This window comes from Papio anubis, chromosome 14, assembly GCF_008728515.1.
Source record: "Papio anubis isolate 15944 chromosome 14, Panubis1.0, whole genome shotgun sequence".
NCBI lineage: Eukaryota > Metazoa > Chordata > Mammalia > Primates > Cercopithecidae > Papio > Papio anubis.
In genome coordinates, this window is record NC_044989.1 from 74,183,452 (window position 1) to 74,206,153 (window position 22,702).

At 44.7% G+C, this 22,702-nt stretch overlaps 1 protein-coding gene across 8 annotated transcripts in view; it reads left to right on the forward strand.

The window, feature by feature from the left end:
- DGUOK (deoxyguanosine kinase) overlaps positions 1 to 15,794 on the forward strand; it is a 34,133-nt gene extending 18,339 nt beyond the window's left edge. For 4 of the 8 annotated variants that reach the window (XM_003908826.5, XM_017947644.2, XM_017947645.2 and 1 more), the window contains 5 exons: positions 2,928 to 3,115; positions 6,819 to 6,966; positions 13,966 to 14,081; positions 14,984 to 15,083; positions 15,547 to 15,794. In XM_003908826.5, the coding sequence (XP_003908875.1) occupies positions 2,928 to 3,115; positions 6,819 to 6,966; positions 13,966 to 14,081; positions 14,984 to 15,083; positions 15,547 to 15,573 (579 nt within the window). In that variant the 3' untranslated portion in view covers positions 15,574 to 15,794. The remainder of the gene's footprint in view (positions 1 to 2,927; positions 3,116 to 6,818; positions 6,967 to 13,965; positions 14,082 to 14,983; positions 15,084 to 15,546) is intronic. The other 4 variants (XM_017947640.3, XM_017947646.2, XM_017947641.2 and 1 more) reach the window with 3 other exon arrangements.
- Positions 15,795 to 22,702: the final 6,908 nt, after the last annotated feature.

Genomic DNA, 22,702 nt, shown 5'->3' on the forward strand with positions numbered 1-22,702 from the left:
GTTGCCCAAGTTGGTCTTGAACTCTTGGCCTCAAGCGGTCCTCCTGCCTTGGCCCCCCAAAGTGCTGGGATTACAGGTGTGAGCCGCCATACCTAGCCCTTAAAGTGATACTCTGTAAGGATCTTCTAATTCACTAATTAGGTTTACTGCATTATATAGTCTGCTAGTTACCATCTTCATTATCTTCATTGGGTGTTTTACTTTGGCAATTGCATTTTTCAACTCTAAGAAAGTTCTTTTCTTTCTTTTTTTTTTTTTTTTTTTTGAGACAGAGTGTCGCTCTGTCACCCAGGCTGGAGTGCAGTGGCCAGATCTCAGCTCACTGCAAGCTCCGCCTCCCGGGTTCACGCCATTCTCCTGCCTCAGCCTCCCGAGTAGCTGGGACTACAGGCGCCCGCCACCTCGCCCGGCTAGTTTTTTGTATTTTTTAGTAGAGACGGGGTTTCACCGTGTTAGCCAGGATGGTCTCGATCTCCTGACCTCGTGATCCGCCCGTCTCGGCCTCCCAAAGTGCTGGGATTACAGGCTTGAGCCACCGCGCCCGGCCAGAAAGTTCTTTTCTTATTCCTCCTTTTTTATGACAGCCTATTCTTGTTTTATCAGCAAGGCAGTATCTTTTGTTTTCTCCTGTTTCTACATACAGTGTGTGAATTGTGCTGCAGACCCATGGCTGCTCCCTACCATCTCTAGTGATACCACAGAGACTCTAGGAGACTCAAATTTGTCCTCCTACTTCTACCCCAACTCTTAGTCAGGAGCCATGTGTGAGGCTAGTATGTGTGGGTTTGCGGGGTCAGAAGGAGGGAAATCCCAAAAATACTTCCAAGTTAAATGTTTTTCTGGTGCACTCTGCTCTATATGTGTTGCTCTTGCTGAAGCCTTTCAAAGGGCTAGGACCCTTCTTCGGAATCTAAGAGTGCTTTTTAGCCAAATTGGACTACTTACTGTTGTTTAATCTTTTTTCTCCTCCTGTACTGTTGTCTCTACCTGAAGTGCAGTCTTTTTAATCTCCATTTCCATCTGTGAGAATTCTACTCATCAGTTACTTCCCAGCTTAATGCCACTTTCTTTCAGAAACTCCCTGAGATTCCTTCCACCATCAGTAATCATCCCTTCATCACATGTTCTGCCTTACATTCCAGCTTTGTATATCCTCATCACCCTCTTCCTTTTTGCATTGTGAGCTCTTTGAGTTCAAGAACTGTCTTGTTCACCTTTAGATGGAGGGTGTTGGAATGACGAGGTTAGAGGAAGCCAGGTTTGAATCCCTTCAACATTTATTCACCATGAAACCTTGCACAAGTAAGTTACTTCACCTCTGAGTGGATTTTCCCCTCTGGAAAAGGGGCATTACAGCAGTACCTACCTCATGAAGCCGTTTTGAAGATTAAATGAGATAACATACCACAGTAAAGGTTAAAATAAATGTTAATTCCTTTTCTCTACCCTTACGGTACCCTGTCCATGTAGAGTGTCATCCACACAGGCCTTCAGTTAATGGCGATTGAATGAAAAATATAGCTCCAAAGTGCTTTTGTACAAAACTCACTTTTGCATTGTTGAGTCAATGGCAGATCCAGAAAAGAATCTGGGGCCGGGCATGGTGGCTCATGCCTGTAATTCCAGCACTTTGGGAGGGCAAAACGGGTGGATCACCTGAGGTCAGGAGTTCGAGACCAGCCTGGCCAACATGGTGAAACCCCGTCTCTACTAAAACTACAAAAATTAGCTTGTCATGGTGGCGGGCGCTTGTGATCCCAGCCACTCAGGAGGCTGAGGTAGGAGAATCACTTGAACTCGGCTGGGATGGGGAGGGGGGCGGAGATTGCAGTGAGCCGGGAGGTTGCAGTGAGCTGGGAGGTTGCAGTGAGCTGAGATTGCGCCACTGCACTCCAACCTGGGTGGCAGAGCGAGACTCTGTCTCAAAAAAAAAAAAAAAAAGAATCCGGGGCTGCTGAACATCCCACACTTGTGCCCACTTGCACATGCTGAGCAAGTGAAATGTTTTAATTATGTTTCATAAAGTCTCTAGAATTAAGTAGGGTTTTGTTTTTATTTGTTTTAACAAACAAATTGTAGTCCTTTTATGAAAGATACAGAATTCTATTTGGTGGTTGATTGGTTGGATTTTCAAATAAGCAGTTGCTTTCTGGTTTGCCTTGACATTTTATAAACAAATAGCTACAGATGGAACTCAAAAGAGAGGCAACATAGTGTTATAGTGGAAAGATTTGATTCAACGTTAAATTTTAGATGGTTGTTGACTGTTAACTCCTCCCTAGACAGACTTCACAAATCCCTCAATCAGTGATCTTGTTAATTCTGTATATGGTTCTTCCTCTGCTTTTGCTATATTGAAGTGGCATGTCATCTCCCTTTAGAGAGTCTTGTTTTTTTTTTGTTTTTTGTTTTTTTTTGAAACGGAGTCTGGCTCTGTCGCCCAGGCTGGAGTGCAGTGGCCGGATCTTAGCTCACTGCAAGCTCCGCCTCCCGGGTTTACGCCATTCTCCTGCCTCAGCCTCCTGAGTAGCTGGGACTACAGGCGCCCGCCACCTCGCCCGGCTAGTTTTTTGTATTTTTTAGTAGAGACGGGGTTTCACCGTGTTAGCCAAGATGGTCTCGATCTCCTGACCTTGTGATCCGCCCGTCTCGGCCTCCCAAAGTGCTGGGACTACGGGCTTGAGCCACCGCGCCCGGCCGAGAGTCTTGTTTAATAGGTAGGAAAATCTCATCCATGATTATGAAATTTTGACTAAACTGGGGATCTGATTCTACCTTTTTGGTGGAAGACAACTTTTATAATTCCTTGTTTCGTTGATTATTAAACCTGTTTGGGGAGGTAGGGGTGTATGTGGAGGGGTGTACTCCATGGAGTAAATATGCTTTCTAGGAAATTCTCTTTTTTTTTTTTTTTCATCTCCCTCTAGGCCTGCACTGCCCAAAGTCTTGGAAACTTGCTGGATATGATGTACCGGGAGCCAGCACGATGGTCCTACACATTCCAGACATTTTCCTTTTTGAGCCGCCTGAAAGTACAGCTGGAGCCCTTCCCTGAGAAACTCTTACAGGCCAGGAAGCCAGTACAGATCTTTGAGAGGTCTGTGTACAGTGACAGGTAAAATGCCAAGCCCTCCACCAGTCACAAGCCCCATGCTCAGTGCTGCCTGTTTGATCTTGCACAGATCCTGCACTGCTCTGGTCACTGATAATTATACTTTGAAAAATTGTCTTCTTTTTTAAAGACAACACTATACAGATTTGTCCAGAATTGTACTTGTACCAAATTGTCATCTATGTCAAGAAAGGAAATTGTGTTTTTCATCAACTGAATGCTTTGAATTTCTTACATTGCTACTGATTATCTTATGTTTCCTTTTTTTCTGGCATGGAGCGAGCTGGTAGCCACCTAATGTAACCATCACATGCTAAAAGGCACAGAATAGACACTGAAGTAGCAGTGTATATTCTAAGAAATCAAATGATTCAGTGGTTGGTTATCCCCTTTAAAAAAAAAGCAGACAAAATTAAAATTTGTGTTCCTAAAAATGATATAAGAGATATTTTCAGCCTTTTTTTTTATTCTTCAAGAAAGGATGCTTAGGCAGAAATAGCACATTTTGTGAAACTGGCTTCTGTCTCAGATTTAGCCCTTTTTGACCCCTTCTGCTGTGAGAGGGCTTCTTGCTGGCCAGAGTCTAGTGGACATCAGTGCCTGTGTCAGATCAGGGATGGGCATCATCCTGACCACCTGAGGGAGTGAGATGTGAAGTCACTTTTAATGCAGGCTAGCAGCACCCTGGGAAGTGAGCCCATCTGCTCCAGAAGAGCTAGGCCGTGCAGGCTCCAGGATGCCTGGCTCTGCCGCAGAGACCAGGCTGTGACTTGAGGTTAAGCCGCCTAGAGACAAAGCCAGGATGGCTTGATCTGGACACTGCTGGGGTTTTTCTTATCTGAAGCCTATGAATGACAAGTGTCAGTGTGAAATGGTGCTTTCAAGCAAAATGATCTTTCTTAAGGCTCTTTGAATTATCAAAATGGAAAGTGGTACATTTTCATTGTCACTGCTGAAGACGCTCAGTTGGTTACTCTTTTAATTCCGAATTAGACAAACTAGTTCTATTTCTTAGTGCTTCCAGAAAGCCTCCTAGAAGAAAAAAATAAGGGTACTTTTGTAAATGACAAGTGATTTTTCTGACTTTACCCTAAAATCTTGGAAGATATATAAAACAAACTCTATAGGCTATCCATTCCTTCTTTACGTACCCCGAGAGAGCCTACTTTTTATAAAAGCTAAATATGTGAATTACATATGGCTGGGCTATAGGTTTTACTTCTTTTTCAGCTGTTGGGTATGCCACGTGCCTGTTTTCCTCTCTTTTCTCCCAAGCCATGCCTCTCGGACTCAGAAGTTGAATTACATATAACCACATGGGTTGCTTGGAAACATAGTCTTTATTTCTAGTCCCTTCATGAAGTAGGCTTGTGAGACCCTCAGAGGAAAATAGAGAAGTAGAAACACTTTGTTAATTAGAAATGCATTAAGAAGCTACATGGATCTTAACCTTTGCTTGTAAAGGAAGAGGTAAGAATTGATTACACTGTGGGCATACAACATTCCAGGTGCTATCTTCACTGAGGGCATTTTTGAGACAGAAAGGAAAACTAATTACAAGTTCCAATCCTAAGGGTAATTTAGGCTTTCTTCACTCGCACAGATTTATTGGATTTATTGGATGCCTCCCGTGTTGAAGCACCAAGGCTGGCCCTGGGGCTGCAACAGTGAATAAGGCAGACCCAGTCCCTGCCTAACAGGGACTGAACACATGCTCACGTGTGTGGTATTTGTTCCAAAGGAGGAACACAGGTTATCTGGGAGAGTTGATTATAGGGAGGAGGAAATCTTAGTCTTTTCTGTTTGAGTTAAAGGAAACATTAGCATATGATTTTGGAGCAGAGACCCTGACTCCTAGATCCTTATGCCCTGTTCTGTCCTACAGCCCCTGCATTCAGTCTGCAGTACTTCCCTCCCACTCAGCACCACACCCTTCTACCCCTCACCGCATCACCACCAAGAGCTTTGAAGAAATAAAGGAAGTGCTCTTTCTCAAGAAAGCCAAGAACCCCTTTCATAGGGCTTATTAGCAAATCTTTAATTTCTCTTTTTAGGATCCTTTTTGTTTTGTTTTAAGACAGAGTCTCGCTCTGTCACCCATGCTGGAATGCAGTGGTATAATCTCGGCTCACTACAACCTCCGTTTCTTGGGTTCAAGCAATTCTCGTGCCTCAGTCTCCTGAGTAGCTGGGATTACAGGGACACGCCATCATGACTGGCTAATTTTTGTGTTTTTAGTAGAGACGGGGTTTCACCATGTTGGCCAGGCTGGTCTCAAACTCCTGGCCTCAGGTGATCCGCCCGCCTCAGCCTCCAAAAGTGCTGGGATTACAGGTGTGAGCCACAGTGCATGGCCACTTTATAGGATCTTAATTTCATCTTCTAGTTATCTGTGAAGAACTCAAAAATATTTTGAGTTTAAAATGTTACCCTTTTCTTTGTTCTCATCAACTAGACTATGGCTAAACCATTCCAGACTGGGAAAGTTTGCTTTTGGAGTTTCTAAGTTAGCTTCTTCATAGCCTAACAAAAAGCAGTTATAATAATAACTAAGATATCTAGAATACCATGTGCCAGTCACTATTCTAAGCACTTTATGAGGATTATTACAAGACATCATAATAACGGGCTGAGAGGATTTAGGTGACTTGCCTGAGGTTACATAGCTAGTGAATGTTTCAGCCAGGATCAGACCCTGGAATGTTATTCTGAGGTATTCCCTTAATGGTGACACTCACAGCCTTGCAGTCTGCACTTTCCTGAGCCATCATATACAAGGGTTCTGAATTTTATTTTCTCCGAGGTGGCCAGTTGCTGAAGTGGCCATTTGCTGAGCATTACCTTGAAAACTGGAGTACCTTGTTTAGGATGCAAATTGTGTTTTGTATTAAAATGCCTGAGGTTTGAAAGCAGAATTGATCCCTGGTTTATCTGAAGCCATGGTTTGTATTTAGCTCTGATTTCCTGTTTACCAGATGCTCTTTTGGTTGTAGAAATAAGCAGGGGGCAAAGCTGGTTTGATTATTAGCTTTAGCTTTCTTTTACCTGAACTAGAAGCTCGGCAGCAGAGGAAGCAAGCAAGCAAGAGCTCATATGCACTTTGCAGGAGAGTCTGCTTTCTTGGTAATACTGAAATTAGTGGGAAATGCATTTTCTGCTCCATAGAGGACACCACATAAAAACTATTTGTTCTGCATGTCTCAGCTAGACAAAAGGATGGCTCAGTACCCTGGAGAGTCAGAAGTCCTCAGTCCTTGTATGAAATTGAGTGGGTGGATTTACACTGGATTCACTTGTTTATTTGTTTTGGGCCTTGCTATAGTAATAATAATAAGGAAATCTCAAAAATTCAAGTTTACATATATTTGCTGTATGTTCTGACTGATTTCTAGCAGAGAAAATTGTTAGGGACCAATGATACTATCTTCTGTCCCTTTTCTTCCAGTGAATCAGTCCATCTGGAAAGGTGTGATTTCAGCCTCCAAAGTCTAGATCCTATTTCCCATCTTAGTTATTGAGCAGGGAGGGAGATATGGGTTAAGAATTCAGATTTCTTAAGGATTGATGAGGAGCTCGAAAGGTTAAGTGGTTTGAACAGACATGGAACAAGTTGGTTATTGATTTTTCTGCTTCTCTCTCTCTCTGGTGCCTTTCATTCCATTTCCCATTCTCCTCCCCTCCCCATTCCCATCCCACTTCCAACCAGGTATATCTTTGCAAAGAATCTTTTTGAAAATGGTTCCCTCAGTGACATCGAGTGGCATATCTATCAGGACTGGCATTCTTTTCTCCTGTGGGAGTTTGCCAGCCGGCTCACATTACATGGCTTCATCTACCTCCAGGCTTCTCCCCAGGTAACACCGAACCTAAAACCTTAGACTTTAGGGCCATATGAAACCTAAGAAGTAACATTCTCCAAGCCCCTGATTTTCTGGTTGGAGAAATTAGAGCGTAGACATTACCTGCAGCACGGAGAGCAGTGGGGGACACCCTCCTGTCCCAGCGTTGAGCACCCTGTTCCCCACTGGCTTTGTGTAGCAGAGTGCTAAAGCCATTGACTATGCATAAAAGGATCGCTGTTGATGTAGCAACAACAGAGCAAATCGAGCATCATCTTTATCACTTAGGGTTTGCAGGTGGGACGCTCTGACCTGTAGCCACTTGCCTCAGCTCTTCCTTCACTCTGACTGGGTCATCAGAGTGTGTAGTCTTGATAGTTTCCTGAGTAAGATGTGAGGAGGAAGAGAAGGAGAATTTTCTCACCTCATCATGATACTGCCCTAATTTATGGCCCTTTTTTGAACTCTGATGCCATTGGGAAGGCAAGATGGACTATAGTAGTTCCATTCTGTGACTCTCAGGCTGGTGCCATCCTGCATGCAGTAGGATGATGTCATGGCAGGAGCACCAGAGTCTCTGGAGGCTGAAGTGAGCTGTGGCTTCTGGTGACTGGAGTGACCTTGGGCAGCCCCTGGAGACCATTCCACTGGAGAGATCCTTGCCTGTAAAATCCACTGGCTCGATCTAGATGATCTCTAAGGGCTCTTCTGGAGTGGGATTCTGAGTCAAGGTGAGAGGTTTTTTTTTTTTTCAGAGATATATCGCTCTCAGCTTTTGAGACATACATCCAATATATAGTCAAATGCCAGATAGACCACATACTGTTAGAAGGAAGGAAAGCTGTCTCCAAGCTAGAGGCTGTGCTTTTTAGAGATGGAACTGAGACTTGTGGGCAGAAAGGAGCCTGAGAACAGACTGAGCAGAACCAGAGGATGAGTGGGAGAGCTCCCATCACAGAGCCTTACACCAGCCAACGAGGAGAGGACTGGAAAGAAGGGTCTTGCCTTAAGAAGGTGGCAACCAGGAAAAAAGAGGCCCTTGAATGTGACTGGGACCAGATATTGGGGATCTTTGTGTTGAGAGTTTTTGGACATTTTGAGGCAAAAGCTAGATCATAGGAGGGAATAAGAGATTCTACAGAATCTCTTATTCTACAGAAATAAGGGTTGAAGTTTAAAATGAAACTGGGCTGGGTGCAGTGGCTCACGCTTACCATCCCAGTATTTTGGGAGGCTGGCATGGGAGGATCACTTAAGACCAGGAGTTCAAGACCAGCCTAGGCAATATAATGTGAGTCCATCTCCACAAAAAAGTTTAAAAATTAGCCGAGTGTGGTTATGTGTGCCTGTGGTTTTAGCTATTGGGGAAGTGAGACAGGAGGGTCACCTAAGTCCAGGAGCTCAAGGCTACAGTGAGCTGTGATTGTGCCACTATACTCTGCCCAGGTGACAGAGTAAGAACTTGTTTCTAAAATAAAATAAAACTGAACTAAAGATTCAGTGAGGCCAGAGGGCTAATAACCTTCCATGGAAAGAAGCACACTAAAGTTAGATGCATTGATTGCAAGTTGGCCAGGTGGGTCATGTTTATGTGACTTCTTTCAGTAGTCTTCATTGCCTGAGAACCGGAGTAGAAGGGGATTATACTTTAGGGGTAGAGATTAGTGTCAGCGATTATGGGGAAACGAGTCCCCTCTCAGAGAGGGCAGTTTGAAGTGTCAAAGTGTAGGGTTCACGTTGAGAGAGAAGTCCTGAGCCCCAGGAAGGTTTGTGGCCTGGGCCAAAGAGGAGTGAGAGTGCTGTGAGGTTGGACTGAGTAAAGATCCTGGTTGGAATTTGAAGAGGTGACAGGTTTCCTATGGGAGTCTTGGGATGGCTGGACTGAAAGAAGCAGGAGGTTGAGGAGCTGAGCATTAGGAGAAGTGAGAATGCAGACTTAACCTTTTCCAAGAGAACAGAACTTCAGCACAATCAGCTCAGTGCCTTGAAGCCAGCACTGGGGAGGAGTGAGAGAGGAAGTGGAGTGACTCATTCCTGGGAGTAAAGTGGGGCTACTTGGGCCAGCTGAAGAGGCTCTTGTTTCTGGGGAGTGGAAGTTGGACCCAGCAGGGAGAACAAGAAAGTCTTAATTGCTTTTCTTCTTTGTGCACTCTGAATGACCTTGTAATAGAATGCCTGAAACTGGTTAATTTATAAAGAGGCTTATTTTGGCTCACAGTTATGGAGACTGGGAAGTCCAAATTGTGCAGCCTTAACTTCCAGTGAGGACCTCCTGCTACCTCATCACGTGATGAGGTGGAAGGGAACAGGCATGTGCAAAAGGGGCAAGACGGGAGGAGCAGCCTTGCTTTATAACATCCTGCTCTTATGGCAGCTGGTCCAGTCCCACGAGAGTGAGAACGCACTCTGGCGAGAATTAACCCAGTCCCAAGAGAGTGGCATTAATCTGTCTTAACAACCTAATCACCTCTTAAAGGCCCCACCTGTCAACACTACCACACTAAGGACCAAATTTCCAACACATGAATTCTGGGGGATACACTCAAACCATAGCAAAAGGTGATGATGATGATGATGATGATGATCGTGCCTGTAATCCCAGCACTTTGTAATGATGATGATGATGCTCATCATCATCGTCGTCATCACTTGGGGGCAGATCTGCCTTTTTGGAGAGGCTAATTGAAATATTTCAGCTGGAGTAGAATGAGAAGAGTTGAAGAATTATTGCAACTTAATGGCAGAAAAGAAAAATAACTTATCCATTTCGAGATTAGATGGGGATTTTAATGCTGTTTTGATGGCATTAGTTCTAGAGATGCAGGAATGCCTATATTTCTTCCCTGAAGTCACACTTGACCTCTTCTGTGAAGTTCAGAGGTAACTGTGCCCAAGGGAAGAACAGAATACAAGTTGACATGTCACTATGTAAAAAACTGTGCAGGTGCCCAATCTTCTAGTTCAGAGCCCTAGTAAATACTGAGTTTCGAGCATGTCAAATGGACTTCGTAGGTCCTTCTGCTCCTTTCTACCTATTCTTCCCTATCTTCTTTTTTTCTGAGATGGAGTCTTGCTCTGTCGCCCAGGCTGGAGTGCGGTGGCACGATCTCGGCTCACTGCAAGCTCCCCTTCCTGGGTTCACGCCATTCTCCTGCCTCAGCCTCCCAAGTAGCTAGGACTACAGGCGCCCGCCACCACGCCCAACTAATTTTGTGTATTTGTAGTAGAGACGGGGTTTCACCATGTTAGCCAGGATGGTCTCGATCTCCTGACCTCGTAATCCATCCGCCTCGGCCTCCCAAAGTACTGGGATTACAGGCGTGAGCCACCGCGCCCGGCCCCCTAACTTCTTAAAAGCAAGCAAGCTAGGCCAGACCGGACCAGGCAGGTGCAGTGGCTCACGCCTGCAATGCCAGCACTCTGGGAGACCAGGGTGTGAGGACTGCTTGAGCCCAGGAGTTTAAGACCCACCTGAGTAACATAGTGAGAGCCCCCTGCCCTCTACGAAAAATTTAAAAATTAGCCAAGCATGGTGGTGTGTCTGTATTCCCAGCTACTCAGCAGGCTGAGGTGGGATATTACTTGAGCCTGGGAGATTGAGGCTGCAGTGAGTCATGATTGCACCACTGCATTTCAGCCTAGGCCACAAAGCAAGACCTTGTCCCAAATAAATAAACAAAACTTTAAAAAAAAAAAAAAAAAAGCAAGTCAGGCTGGGCATGGTGACTCACTCATGCCTGTAATCCCAGCACTTTTGGGAGGCTGAGATGGGAGGATTGCTTGAGGCCAGGAGCTCAAGAGCAGCATGGTCAACATAGGGAGACCCCACCTCTAAAAATTAAAAAAAAAAAAAGCAAGTTAACAATTTTAAAACTCAGAAGAGAAATGGCTAGGCCTCAGTGTTCCTACCCAGCCCCATGGAATCAAGAAGAGAGTGCAGCTGATCAGTGTACATCAAAAAGCCAGGCCCTGCCTGGGACCGGCACAGCATGGGGATAGCATGCAGGAGGTGCATGGGGACAAATGGCACCTGGGTTTGGGCTTGAGAGGCATAGTGAAAAGACCCACTAGCAGTCACTTTCCATTTCCTGTCTCTGACTCCAAGCAATCAGAACAGCAGTTCTTCTTCCTGGGTGGGGCAGGTTAAGAAGACCAGTACAGGGTCTCTCCTCTGCCACTTGTAGCTACACTATCTTTCCTGTGCACATGCAGGTGTGTCTTCCTCATGAGGACTGAGATGAAGAGGGGCCAGATTAAAGCACTATTTGCACGGGATTTTTAAAAATAGAATTTGTTATAACCGTATCAGTAAAGCAAGAGTTATGCTAAATGCTCATAGTAGGAGTTTGCTTCGACTTTTTTTTTTTTTCCCCCTCAATACTGCCACCAGTTAAGACTTAGACTTCTAAGGGAAATCCATTTGCTCTGTTAAGGAAATTAATAGTAAATAGAGATATGTTAGCCTATTTTAATAGATCAATGTTAGTGTCAGTGTTTGTCTGCAAGCAGTGAATGAATAATTAGCTTTCCTAAAAAGAATTGTTCTGCCTTTCTGTGTGTACTTGGAAGCATAAAGCCATATTTAAAAATAAAATTGTTTTCATGAATCAGACATTTTTTTTCTCAGAAAGGAAAATTAGATAGCTTTGCTATGCTTAGAAATCCTACAGCGGCCGGGCGCGGTGGCTCAAGCCTGTAATCCCAGCACTTTGGGAGGCCGAGACGGGCGGATCACGAGGTCAGGAGATCGAGACCATCCTGGCTAACTCAGTGAAACCCCGTCTCTACAAAAAATACAAAAAACTAGCCGGGCGAAGTGGCGAGCGCCTGTAGTTCCAGCTACTCAGGAGGCTGAGGCAGGAGAATGGCGTAAACCCGGGAGGCGGAGCTTGCAGTGAGCTGAGATCCGGACACTGCACTCCAGCCTGGGCGACAGAGCAAGACTCCGCCTCAAAAATAAATAAATAAATTGGTTAACCTCTAAGGAGGCAGTCTGGCAGTATATAATTGCAAATGCATATACCTTTTGATCATTAATGAAATTTGTTTTTTTGAGGCGGAGTCTCGGCTCTGTAAACCCAGGCTGGAGTGCAGTGGCGGGATCTCAGCTCACTGCAAGCTCCCACCTCCCAGGTTTGCGCCATTCTCCTGCCTCCCAGCCTCCCGAGTAGCTGGAGACTACGGTAGCCCACTACCTCATGACTAGTTTTTGTATTTTAGTAGAGGCCGGGGTTCACCATGTTAGCCAGGATGGTCTCGATCTCCTGACCTTATGATCCGCCCGTCTCGGCCTCCCAAAGTGCTGGAATTACAGGCTTGAGCCACCGCGCCCGGCCGAAATTTGTTTCTATAATTTTATTTCCTTAGAGAAAAGGTAAGAGAGAAACAGCAAAGACTCCCAAGTCTTTGGGATTATTGTGTACTACATTTGGAAATTAAGTTTTCATTTCTTAAGTTATTGAAAGAGGGAAGTCCTGGCCCGGGCACGGTGGCTCACGCCTGTAATCGCAGCACTTTGGGAGGCCAAGGCAGGCAGATCACGAGGTCAAGAGATCGAGACCATCCTGGCCAACATGGTGAAACCTCATCTCTACTAAAAATACAAAAAATTAGTTGGGCGTGGTGGCGCCCACCTGTAGTCCCAGCTACTCAAGAGGCTGAGGCAAGAGAATCGCTTGAACCTAGGAGGCGGAGGTTGCAATAAGCTGAGATCGCGCCACTGCACTCCAGCCTGGCAACAGAACGAGACTCTGTCTCAAAAAAATAAAATAAGAGGGAAGTTCTAAATCAGTGGGTTAATCCATCTATTCTTCCAGGACAGATGATATTGAATAATGAAATGTTTGTCAAGCAGAGAGAAGCCCAAAAATAATTCAGTCAAAACAAACACTTGGAGCAAAAATTTTGAGATGTAAAAGAACCTGGCCTGTTCCCCAGGAAAGAGGTCAAATCTGGCTAAAGCAGTGAGTCCAGGGGAAGAGCTAAGGCAGTTGAGAAGTAGGAGGGGTAGCTCTGTGTGACAGGTAAGGAAGATGTCATTTTCGGAACCAGTGTGCATCAAACTTCACTACCAGATGAATGCAAAATAGAAGTATGCACACTCTGCAGAGCAGTGGGGGAGGAGAGTTAGTCTCAAGCCTCACTTGTTTTTCTACTTCTTTGTTTTATCTTTGACCTGTGCAGATTTTACATTCTATTCCTGAGTGAATGTTTGGTATGATATGAAAGCTATTTCAAATGAACTAACATTTTATAAATGCAGTGCTACTCATACATACTGCTTTGAACCCTGGGACTATGGCTGTAGGTGGTAAAGAGCCTGTGAAGTATTTTCAGCAAGGAAAGTCATGTCATTATATTGCTGTACTACCAAAGGGTGGAGTGAAGGGTATAAACTGGAAAAAAGGAACAGCTTTTGCCAGGAGCTCAATACGACTTACCTTAGTTACCTGTGGATGGGTAGACAGTGAGGAAATAGAAGCCCACAAAGATTGCACTGCTGGTACCTGATGAAGGCAGGAATTTACTCCTGGACTTTCTGACCTTAAGGCCTGTACTCTGTCCATATACTTCCCTGCCTCTGGGAGGCAAAATCAGAAGGCTTCTGCCTTAATCCAGGTGAGAGGTAATGAGGACCCGACAAGGGCAGAGGTGAGAAGAGAGGCAAGGAGAGAACCATCTAGTGAGATGAAAGAGAATTGAGTGACTTTCCAGATATAGTAGGGAGAAGGAAGAACAAGGAAAATTCCAGGTCCATGGCTTGGATGACTGGATGGATGATGTTTGCCATTAACCAATTTAGGATACTCCAGAGGAAGGGCAAGTTTAAGATGGAGATGGGAAAAGAATGATGTAGATCCTCTGATTGCATAAGAAAACAAGACAGCAGAAGTAAAGGTATGGCTTGTAATGCCCAAGATAGACATTATGGATGGGCCTCAGAGCCCCCTAAGACTGCATTGTAGCAGCCAAAACAGCAAATGAGCTCATCAGGGCCTGGGGACTGTCTTTTAGGTTTGTTTGAAGAGACTGTACCGGAGGGCCAGGGAGGAAGAGAAAGGAATTGAGCTGGCCTATCTAGAGCAGCTGCATGGCCAACACGAAGCCTGGCTTCTTCACAAGACCACGAAGTAAGTGGAGAAAAGAATGTATCAGACAGACCTGGCTCCCAACAGCCAGTTATTAAAAACAAGTTCAGCATGCAGCCCCCTATAGGAAGGTTCAGAATATACTGGAAATGGTTGGAAATGTCAAGCATTTTCCAACTCAGAAGTTTAATATTGCTGGATGCCGTGGCTTACGCCTGTAATCCCAGCACTTTGGGAGACTGAGGCGGTGGATCACCTGAGGTCAGGAGTTCAAGACCAGCCTGGCCAACATGGTGAAACCCCATCTCTACTAAAAATACAAAAATTAGCCAGGTGTGGTGTCGGGTGCCTGTAATCCCAGCTACTCGGGAGGCTGAGGCAGGAGAATTGCTTGAACCTGGGAGGAAGGGTTGCAGTGAGCCAAGATCGCACCACTGCACTCCAGCCTCGGCGACAGAGTGAGACGCCCAGAAGAAGTTTAATATTGAGTGTAATCTTTACATTCCAAGGGCCTTTTTATTAGATTCTATTTCTCCAGCTTTTTCTTTGTTTCTTAACATTTCCCTAGATTGAACATTGTGATCGATGGTGATAGTTGGCTCAGCATGAAGGGCTGAAAATGTTAGAGAAATTGTCAGTATTACTAAGTTGACATTCCTAGTTTCTGCCTGTCCTCCCTTTGGCTTGGTTTGTTGTCCACTTAAAATGTTTGGTGCTCTGACCGTTAGTATCACTCTCAAGAATGAAGAGAAACCTCAACCTTTCTGTTTCCAGCCAACTTTATTGAATTTGTTTTTTTAAATGCAGTTTACACGCAGTTTCATTGAAAAGTCATGTTGAATTTAGATCTGTTCTCTGAGTAAGAAAGACTTGGCAAGTATGTGAAACTTGACTCAAATTACTTTTCTTTTTTTCTGTCCCCCAAACGTTCACGCTTCTTATAGGCTCCACTTTGAGGCTCTGATGAACATTCCAGTGCTGGTGTTGGATGTCAATGATGATTTTTCTGAGGAAGTAACCAAACAAGAAGACCTCATGAGAGAGGTGGGAAGGACTTTAACTTCTGCTTTCTAGTGGCTTCCTTTGTTGTACTTTTATCTTTCTGGCTTTTGCTTCAAAGTTCAATATCATGGGTCTTGTGCTTTGCATCTCACGTTGCATTTCACACTCCAAGGCCTATGGGATCTTGTGCAAATTACAAATATATCCCTATTCTCTAAAGTATGCTGGACTAATAATTGTTAAATAATTGACTTGTAACATGTGCTTGCCAGCTGACTTTCCTCTCTAAGGCATCCTAAAACTAGGGAAACAAGACTACTGGATTCTATTCCCAGCTCTGCCCCTTGATGCTATACGACCCTGGGCTTCTCACATTTCTTCTCCATGCCTATTTTCCTTTCCTCACAAAAACCTCATGGGCTTGACCGCATATGCATTGGGGGTAGACTATTGAAAATTCTGTTAAAAATGTGAAATTAAACTTTTGATTTTCTCCTTCCCACAGGTAAACACCTTTATAAAGAATCTGTAACTGATACCATGATGTTCAGGCTGTGATCTGGGCTCCCTGACTTTCTGAAGCTAGAAAAATGTTGTGTCTCTCAACCACCTTTCCATTCCCAGCCCCTCTCATCCCTGGAGCACTCTGCCGCTCGAGGGCTGGTTTGTTAATTATTGTTAGACTTTACCATTGTTTTCTTTTGTATCTGAAGCATTTTGAAAATAAAGTTTAAGTTTTGCTTGTTTTTCTAATTCAGTTGCTCATTTATTTCAGCATGTGTTTCTTGGTGCTTGCTCTGAATTCACCTCTAGACTAGTGTATTAGTCCGTTTTCACACTGCTATAAAGATAACTACCTGAGGCTGGGTAATTTCTAAAGGAAAGAGGTTTAATTGATTCACAGTTTCACATGGTGGGGGAGGCCTCAGGAAATTTACAGTCATGGCAGAGGGGAAACAGGCACATCTTACATGGTGGCAGGTGAATGAGCGAGTGCAAAAAGAGCAGGGAAAACTGCCTTATAAAACCATTAGATGTCATGAGAACTCACTGTCATGAGAACAGCATGGGGGAGACTGCCCCGGTGATACAGTCACCTCCCACCGGGTCTCTCCCTTGACACCTGGGGATTACAATTCAAGATGAGATTTGGTTGGGGACACAAAGCCTAACCATATCAACTAGCAATTTTCAAATTGCTCCCAGAACTCTCCCCCAAGCCCTACCTGCCATGCATCAAGAAGGGAAAAGTGGCTCAAGAGTGGGTGGGATCTTAAATGTGAGCCCCAAGAGCAGGAAATGGAGCTTGAACTCTAGGAAGCTTCTTTATCTCTTACCATCTGCCACTCTTGATATGGGGGACAGGTGTGGGGAACTTAATCCCTTGTCCTAGAGCTAAAGAACCTGGCTAAAAGCAAGGGAGAAAAAGCAAGAACCCAAAAGTTAAGCATCTGACATTTAAGATTGGCCAGCCCGGCACTCTAGCTTTGTCTAAATACCTTACCCACTGAGTTTCACATAACGTTAATGGAGTGGATCTCTCCGTGCAGGAAAAAAAAAGAAAATAATTTTTTGTTGTGCTCTTTAACCTTCAAATAGAATTTATTCTTAAGGGAAGAAAAAGACATGGCTCTATAGGATTCAAGTGCTCCATTGCCAGAAGCCTGCAGGTCCGTGATTCACAGGAGCGGACCTCCTGCACTGAACCCTTGACAGTTCTGCAGGTACACAGGAAGATGAATGATCTGGGGACGTAAGAGTGTCCCAGAAGACAGAAAGCTGTGTTTCTGACCTTTATGCCTAGGGGAAATTAATGTGAGATTGGTTTCTAACAAATACGTAGGCCAGGCAAGGTGCCTCACGGCTATAATCCCAACACTTTGGGAGACCAAGGTGGGTGGATCACCTGAGGTCAGGAGTTCAAGACCAGCCTGGCAAACATGGCGAAACCCCGTCTCTACCAAAAATACAAAAATTATCCGGGCATGGTGGTGCATGTCTGTAATCCCAGCTACTTGAGAGGCTGAGGCAGCAGAATCACTTGAACCCAGGAGGTGGATGTTGCAGTGGGCCAAGATCACACCACTGCACTCCAGTCTGGGTGACAAGAACGAAACTACATCTCAAAAAAAAAAAAAAAAAAAAAAGTTGTGTTTTAATATAGAAGTACAACAATTTCCTTATCCTACTTATTTAAAACATTTTAATAGCTTTATTGATATATAATTCACATACCATACAATTCACTCATTTAAACTGTACAATTCAGGCCACACACAGTGGCTCACACCAGTAATCCCAGAGATTTGGGAGGCCAAAGTAAGAATTGCTTGAGGTCAGGAGTTCAAGACCAGCCCGGGTAACATAACGAGAGACCAGCTCTCCAAAAAAGTAAATATTTAAAAAATAAGCCAGGTGTGGTGGAGTAAGCCTATAGTCCTAGCTACTTGGGAGGCTGAGGTGGGAGGATCACGTGAACCCAGGAGTTGGAGGCTGCAGTGAGCTATGATCCTGCCACTGCACTTGTAGGTGACAGAGCAAGACCCTATCTCTGAAAAATAAAGTGTACAGGCCAGGCGTGGTGGCTCACGCCTGTAATCCCAGCACTTTGGGAGGCCAAGGCAGGTGGATCAACTGAGGTCAGGAGTTTGAGACCAGCCCGGCCGACATGGTGAAACCCCATCTCTACTAAAAATACAAAAAATTAGCTGCGTGTGGTGGTGCGTGCCTGTAATCCCAGCTACTCAGGAGGCAAAGCAGAAGGATCGCTTGAACCCGGGAGGCAGAGGTTGCAGTGAGCCAAGATCGCACCACTGCACTCCAGCCTGGGCAACAAGAGCAAAACTCCATCTCAAAAAAAAATAATAAAAATAAAAAAGTATATAATTCAATGGTTTTTTAGTATAATAGTCACAGGGCTGTATGACCAATACCACAATTCCAGAATATTTTCATCACCCCAAAAAGAAAGCCCATACCCCATCTCCCCCAAGTTCCCCTGCCTCCAACTCCCAGCCCTAGGCAACAACCAGTCTACTTCTGTCTCTGTAGATTTGCCTATTCTGCAATTTCATAAGAATAGAATCATAATATATTGTGTTCTGTAAGTTCTTTTTTTTAACTGAGCATAATGTTTTTAAGGTTCTTCCAAGTGGTAGCACGTACTTCATTCCTTTTTTTCACCCCTCACAGTCTCACTGTGTTGCCCAGGCTGGAGTGCAGTGGTGGCAATCACAGCTCACTGCGGCCTCGAACTCCTGGGCTCAAGCCATCCTCCTACTTCAGCCTCCTGAGTAGTTGAGACTACAGGTGCACATCACCACGCCCACTAATTATTTTATTTTTAGTAGAGACTGTCTCACTATGTTGCCCAGGCTGGTCTCCAACTTCTGGTGTCAAGTGATTCTCCCGCTTTGGCCTTCCAAAGCACTGGGATTATAGGTGTAAGCCACCACACTCTTCACCTAGTTTTAAAGTATGAAAGTCTACAAATTCAGCATCTCTACTGATAAACATTGCCTTTTAGAAACTAAACGTTGGCTGCGCACAGTGGCTCAAGCCTGTAATCCAAGCACTTAGGGAGGCTGAGGCGGGCGGATCACTTGAGGCCAAGAATTCGAGACCAGCCTGGCCAACAAGGTGACACCCCATCTCTACTAAAAATCAGAAATCAGCTGAGCATGGTGGTGCAGGCCTGTAGTCCCAGCTACTCGGGAGCCTGAGGCAGGAGAATCACTTGAACTGTGAGGCAGAGGGTGCAGTGAGCCGAGATTGCACCACTGCACTCTAGCCTGGGTGACAGAGCGAGACTGTCTCAAAAAAAAAAAAAAAGTAAATGTCTTCTAGGATCATGCGGGCCATCAACAGTCTAACTTAGGTGATATAATTCGTCATTTTCCAAATTTGTAGCTAAGATCATCTGTAGAGAGTAAACATATTAATGAACAGCAGTAATTTTGAAACTTAAATTGCGGGGGAGGGGCAAGTAGGTCTGGGTGGAGCCTGTAAGTATGCGGATTAGAACCGCAGGAAGGCAGGCTGAAACCTTGGGCACCTTGGGTTTTTAAAGGGAATGCTAGAGAGTGGAGGTCGCACTAAAATGGTCCCTACTCTACACTGTCAGGCCAGTCTGGATGGCTGTTATTCTTGGTTTAGGCCGACTCCCAGCATCAAAAAATTTGGATTAACACACAAAAAATAGCTGCATTTCTTTCTGGTTTACAATGTGGTAAAACCTGCTGTTCTGGAACCTGAATATTACCTTGATGGGTTTATAACAAGGATCAAGGTTGTGAAAGTTTTCAAACTCTCAGGCTTTCAACGTGAGAGAGAAGGTGATAGTTTCAAGTAAAAGAGGCTGTTTGTTATATGCAAATACCAGAATCACAGAAGAAGTGATGCAACGAAATAACATGCACTTTAAAATTTTAATACTATTTAACCTTCTTCAGCCCTCACTTAAACAGCAGTTTACATTCTCCAAACCACTCTCTCCTTTGTGGGTCTCCCCTGGCTTCCCTACATTTGATGCCTCCCCTTCTGCCTCCTGGGCTGACATCTTTCTCTCTTTTCCTCGAAAGTGTTGGTGTCCCCAAGGCACCCTTGGCTCATTTCTGTCTTCGTCCACTCCCTCTGCGTGATCTTGGATTTGTTTTCTATCACTGCCATTATCAAAGTACCACAAATGTAATCGCTTAAAGCAGCACACATTTATTATCTTACAGCTCTGGAGGTCAGAACTCTGACATGGGTCTCACTGGGACAAAATCGAGTTATCAACAGGGCTGCTTTTCTTTCTGCAGGTTCTAGAGGAGATTCTGTTTCTTTACCTTGTCTGTCTTCTAGAAGCTGCTCACATTCATTGGCTTGTGGCCCCTTCATCTTCAAAGCCAGTAATGTTGCATCTCTAACCACAGCCAGGAACCCTTCCCTGCTTTTAAGGACCCACGTGATTACACTGGCCTCCTCTGGGAAATCCAAGCTGTGGGGTGGGAGGGAGGCTATTATTCTGCCTTCTACCGATCTCAAACACTATCATGGTTCCTACTATTCTCATGGGGTGAAGACGTCTTATGAACTTGGAAATTTTATGGAAAATGTGAATCATATGGAAGAGGGAATGGTATCAAGCACCCCTGTACCCCCATCCCCACATTCTAGCCCACTCAGCCTAAGATCACCAGAAACAAACCTTGAGTTTGAGAAGGTCAAATTGCAACAAGGAAGACCACATACCAGAGGAACTGTGGGACATCTCACCAAACAGGAAAAGATACTGTTACAGGACTTTAAGGAAAACTAGAGTTTAGGTAAAGTTGAATGAAGTATTGTTTGGATAGGTGCAAAGCAAAGCAGAACTGTGTAAAAGGAGTCCACCATGTGTAAAGGAGTCTGTTCTGAACTGTGCAGTGAAGCCAGGTTTGTTTCCCTAGAAAGTACGAAGTTAAGACAAACATAGAATTTGTGTTCAGAAGCTCCTTACGTGAAACTCTGAACCTGGATTGGAAACCAAGACAACTTCTCTGTGTCAAAGTGACTTAGAATCTTCTGGCCAAAAAGAAAAAAAAAAAAAAGGAATGTTTTATTTTTACTGATAACATTTAATATTTCACACAGCAAAGTTTCTAATAGTTCATTATTTTAAAGAACAAGGTTTCTCTATGAGTCAGAAGGCAGTAGTCACACAAGGAAAGGGGTCGTTATGACACTTTACAGCTACAATGTGCCCGTGGGAGAAATACTGTTTCATGGTAACTTTTGTGACTGGCTTTAGCTGTGTAATGTCCTCCCAGCCTGTTGAGTCGCAGGGCAGCTTTTTACCTTCTTCGTATGAGCCAACTTTGACTTTCTCACCAACTTGAGTTATCTACTCAGAACCAGTCTGGTTTCACCTACAGCCTACCCCCACTTTCATTATTCTGAAGCAAATCCCAAACAGGAGGATGTCTTTTAAAGCTAGAGCTGTATCAAACTATGGATTTCACAACACGGATCCCTTACGCTCAATGGGTACAAAACAGTTCTCCTCCCCACCCTCATGCCCACCACCAACCCTACCGCACCCCAGCCAGCAAAGCCATTTCCCCTGCTTCTCCGTTCACCCCATTGGCCACATTAAAAGCCTTGGTGTTATCTTTGACCCTCCACTTATATTCATTCTCAACAAATTCTCCCTATTCATCTCTAAGATCTTTCAAATCTTCTCTGCACCCATTTCTGTTTCTCTAGTTGAAGGTGTAGTGGAAATTGTGGTTGCCTCCCCAACATTCATCCCACCTCTCCTCCTCTTCCATAGCAGTCATGTGGTCCCCTCTGTAGCAGTGGCTATGCCTAGGAGTGGCAGGAATGGCCCCTCCCCTGCCCCCCAGTTACTACTACCAGTAATCATTTCTTCCCCAAGCCACATCAACTAAATGATGTACAAAAAAGAATAGTGGTTGCTATGCAGAAGCACAACTTCAAGTCAGGTCACCTGCCCCACCCCTGCCACTAGAGAGCTGCCATGTTTTTATAATCCTATCTCCCATCACTCCTACCATAAACCCCACAAGACCACCCATAGCTTCAGACGTTGTGTTTTCCCACATGACAAAATGTTTCTCTCTCTCTCTCTCCCCCACCCTCCACCCCAAGCTTTTACACTGGAAGAACTGCTCATCCTGCCGGTCCCAAGCCCACCATTCCTCTCTCTGTGGAGCCCTTCCCTCACCCCACACCACGGCCAGTCTTTGTGCCCTTGGGCACCCTGTTTATTAAACTTCTGTCAAATGGGTCATACCTGAATGAAAGTTGTCTGGAGACAGCTCTTTAATGTCCTTGGCCTTGACCTTCTTGACACAGACCATGTCTTGGTCATTTAGTACAATGCCTGGCCTTTATTTCTTTATTGCTGTTTCATAAGTGCCCAACATAGACTTCTTAAATAAAGAAATTATTGACTGGAGACACGCTCTGCCCTTTCTCAGGTTCCTGGGTTATTTGTGAGCTCTATATTATGATCATCAATTGAGGAAGTCCCTTTGGTGTACTGAGAATATGTAAGAAATTTGGGGCCCGGACTCTACTCTTAACTTGTCAAAGGAGTTGATGATTATCAGATGCCTACTGTGTGCCAGCTACCCTACTGAGCACTTTCTAAATGTTATTTAATCCTCTCAATAATCCTGTGAAGGAGGTTTAAGGTGCCAGTTTTTACCAGTGAGGAAACTGAAGCTCAAAGTTCAATAACTCAACTAGAGTCCCATAGTAACTGACAGCACTGAGACTCACACCTAGGTCCATCCTGACTCCAGAGTCTGTTCTCTGCATAACACCAAACCATTACCTAAGGGAGCTAAGACTAGACTTTCGAAAAAGGAGGCAAGCATGCATTTCCTTGGCTGCCTATCTGGATTTATCAGTCAACTTTTGTAGCCTAGGCAGGAAAACCTAGTTTGCCAGCACTGCTAGGTGGAGGCCACCAGGTGCATCCTCACTGTGCCTTTGGCCCCTGGGTCCCTGAACAGGCACAGAGATGCTTCTGGGGGGATAGATTTTCTCTTTTCAGCAACTGCACCTTCATAAAATGCCCTTCAGGCACAGACATTAGAAGGTATGTGGAAGCTTGGTGAAGGTTCTGGAATGTCTTTACAGATGCCTTCTACTCCACTTCCCAGCTCACC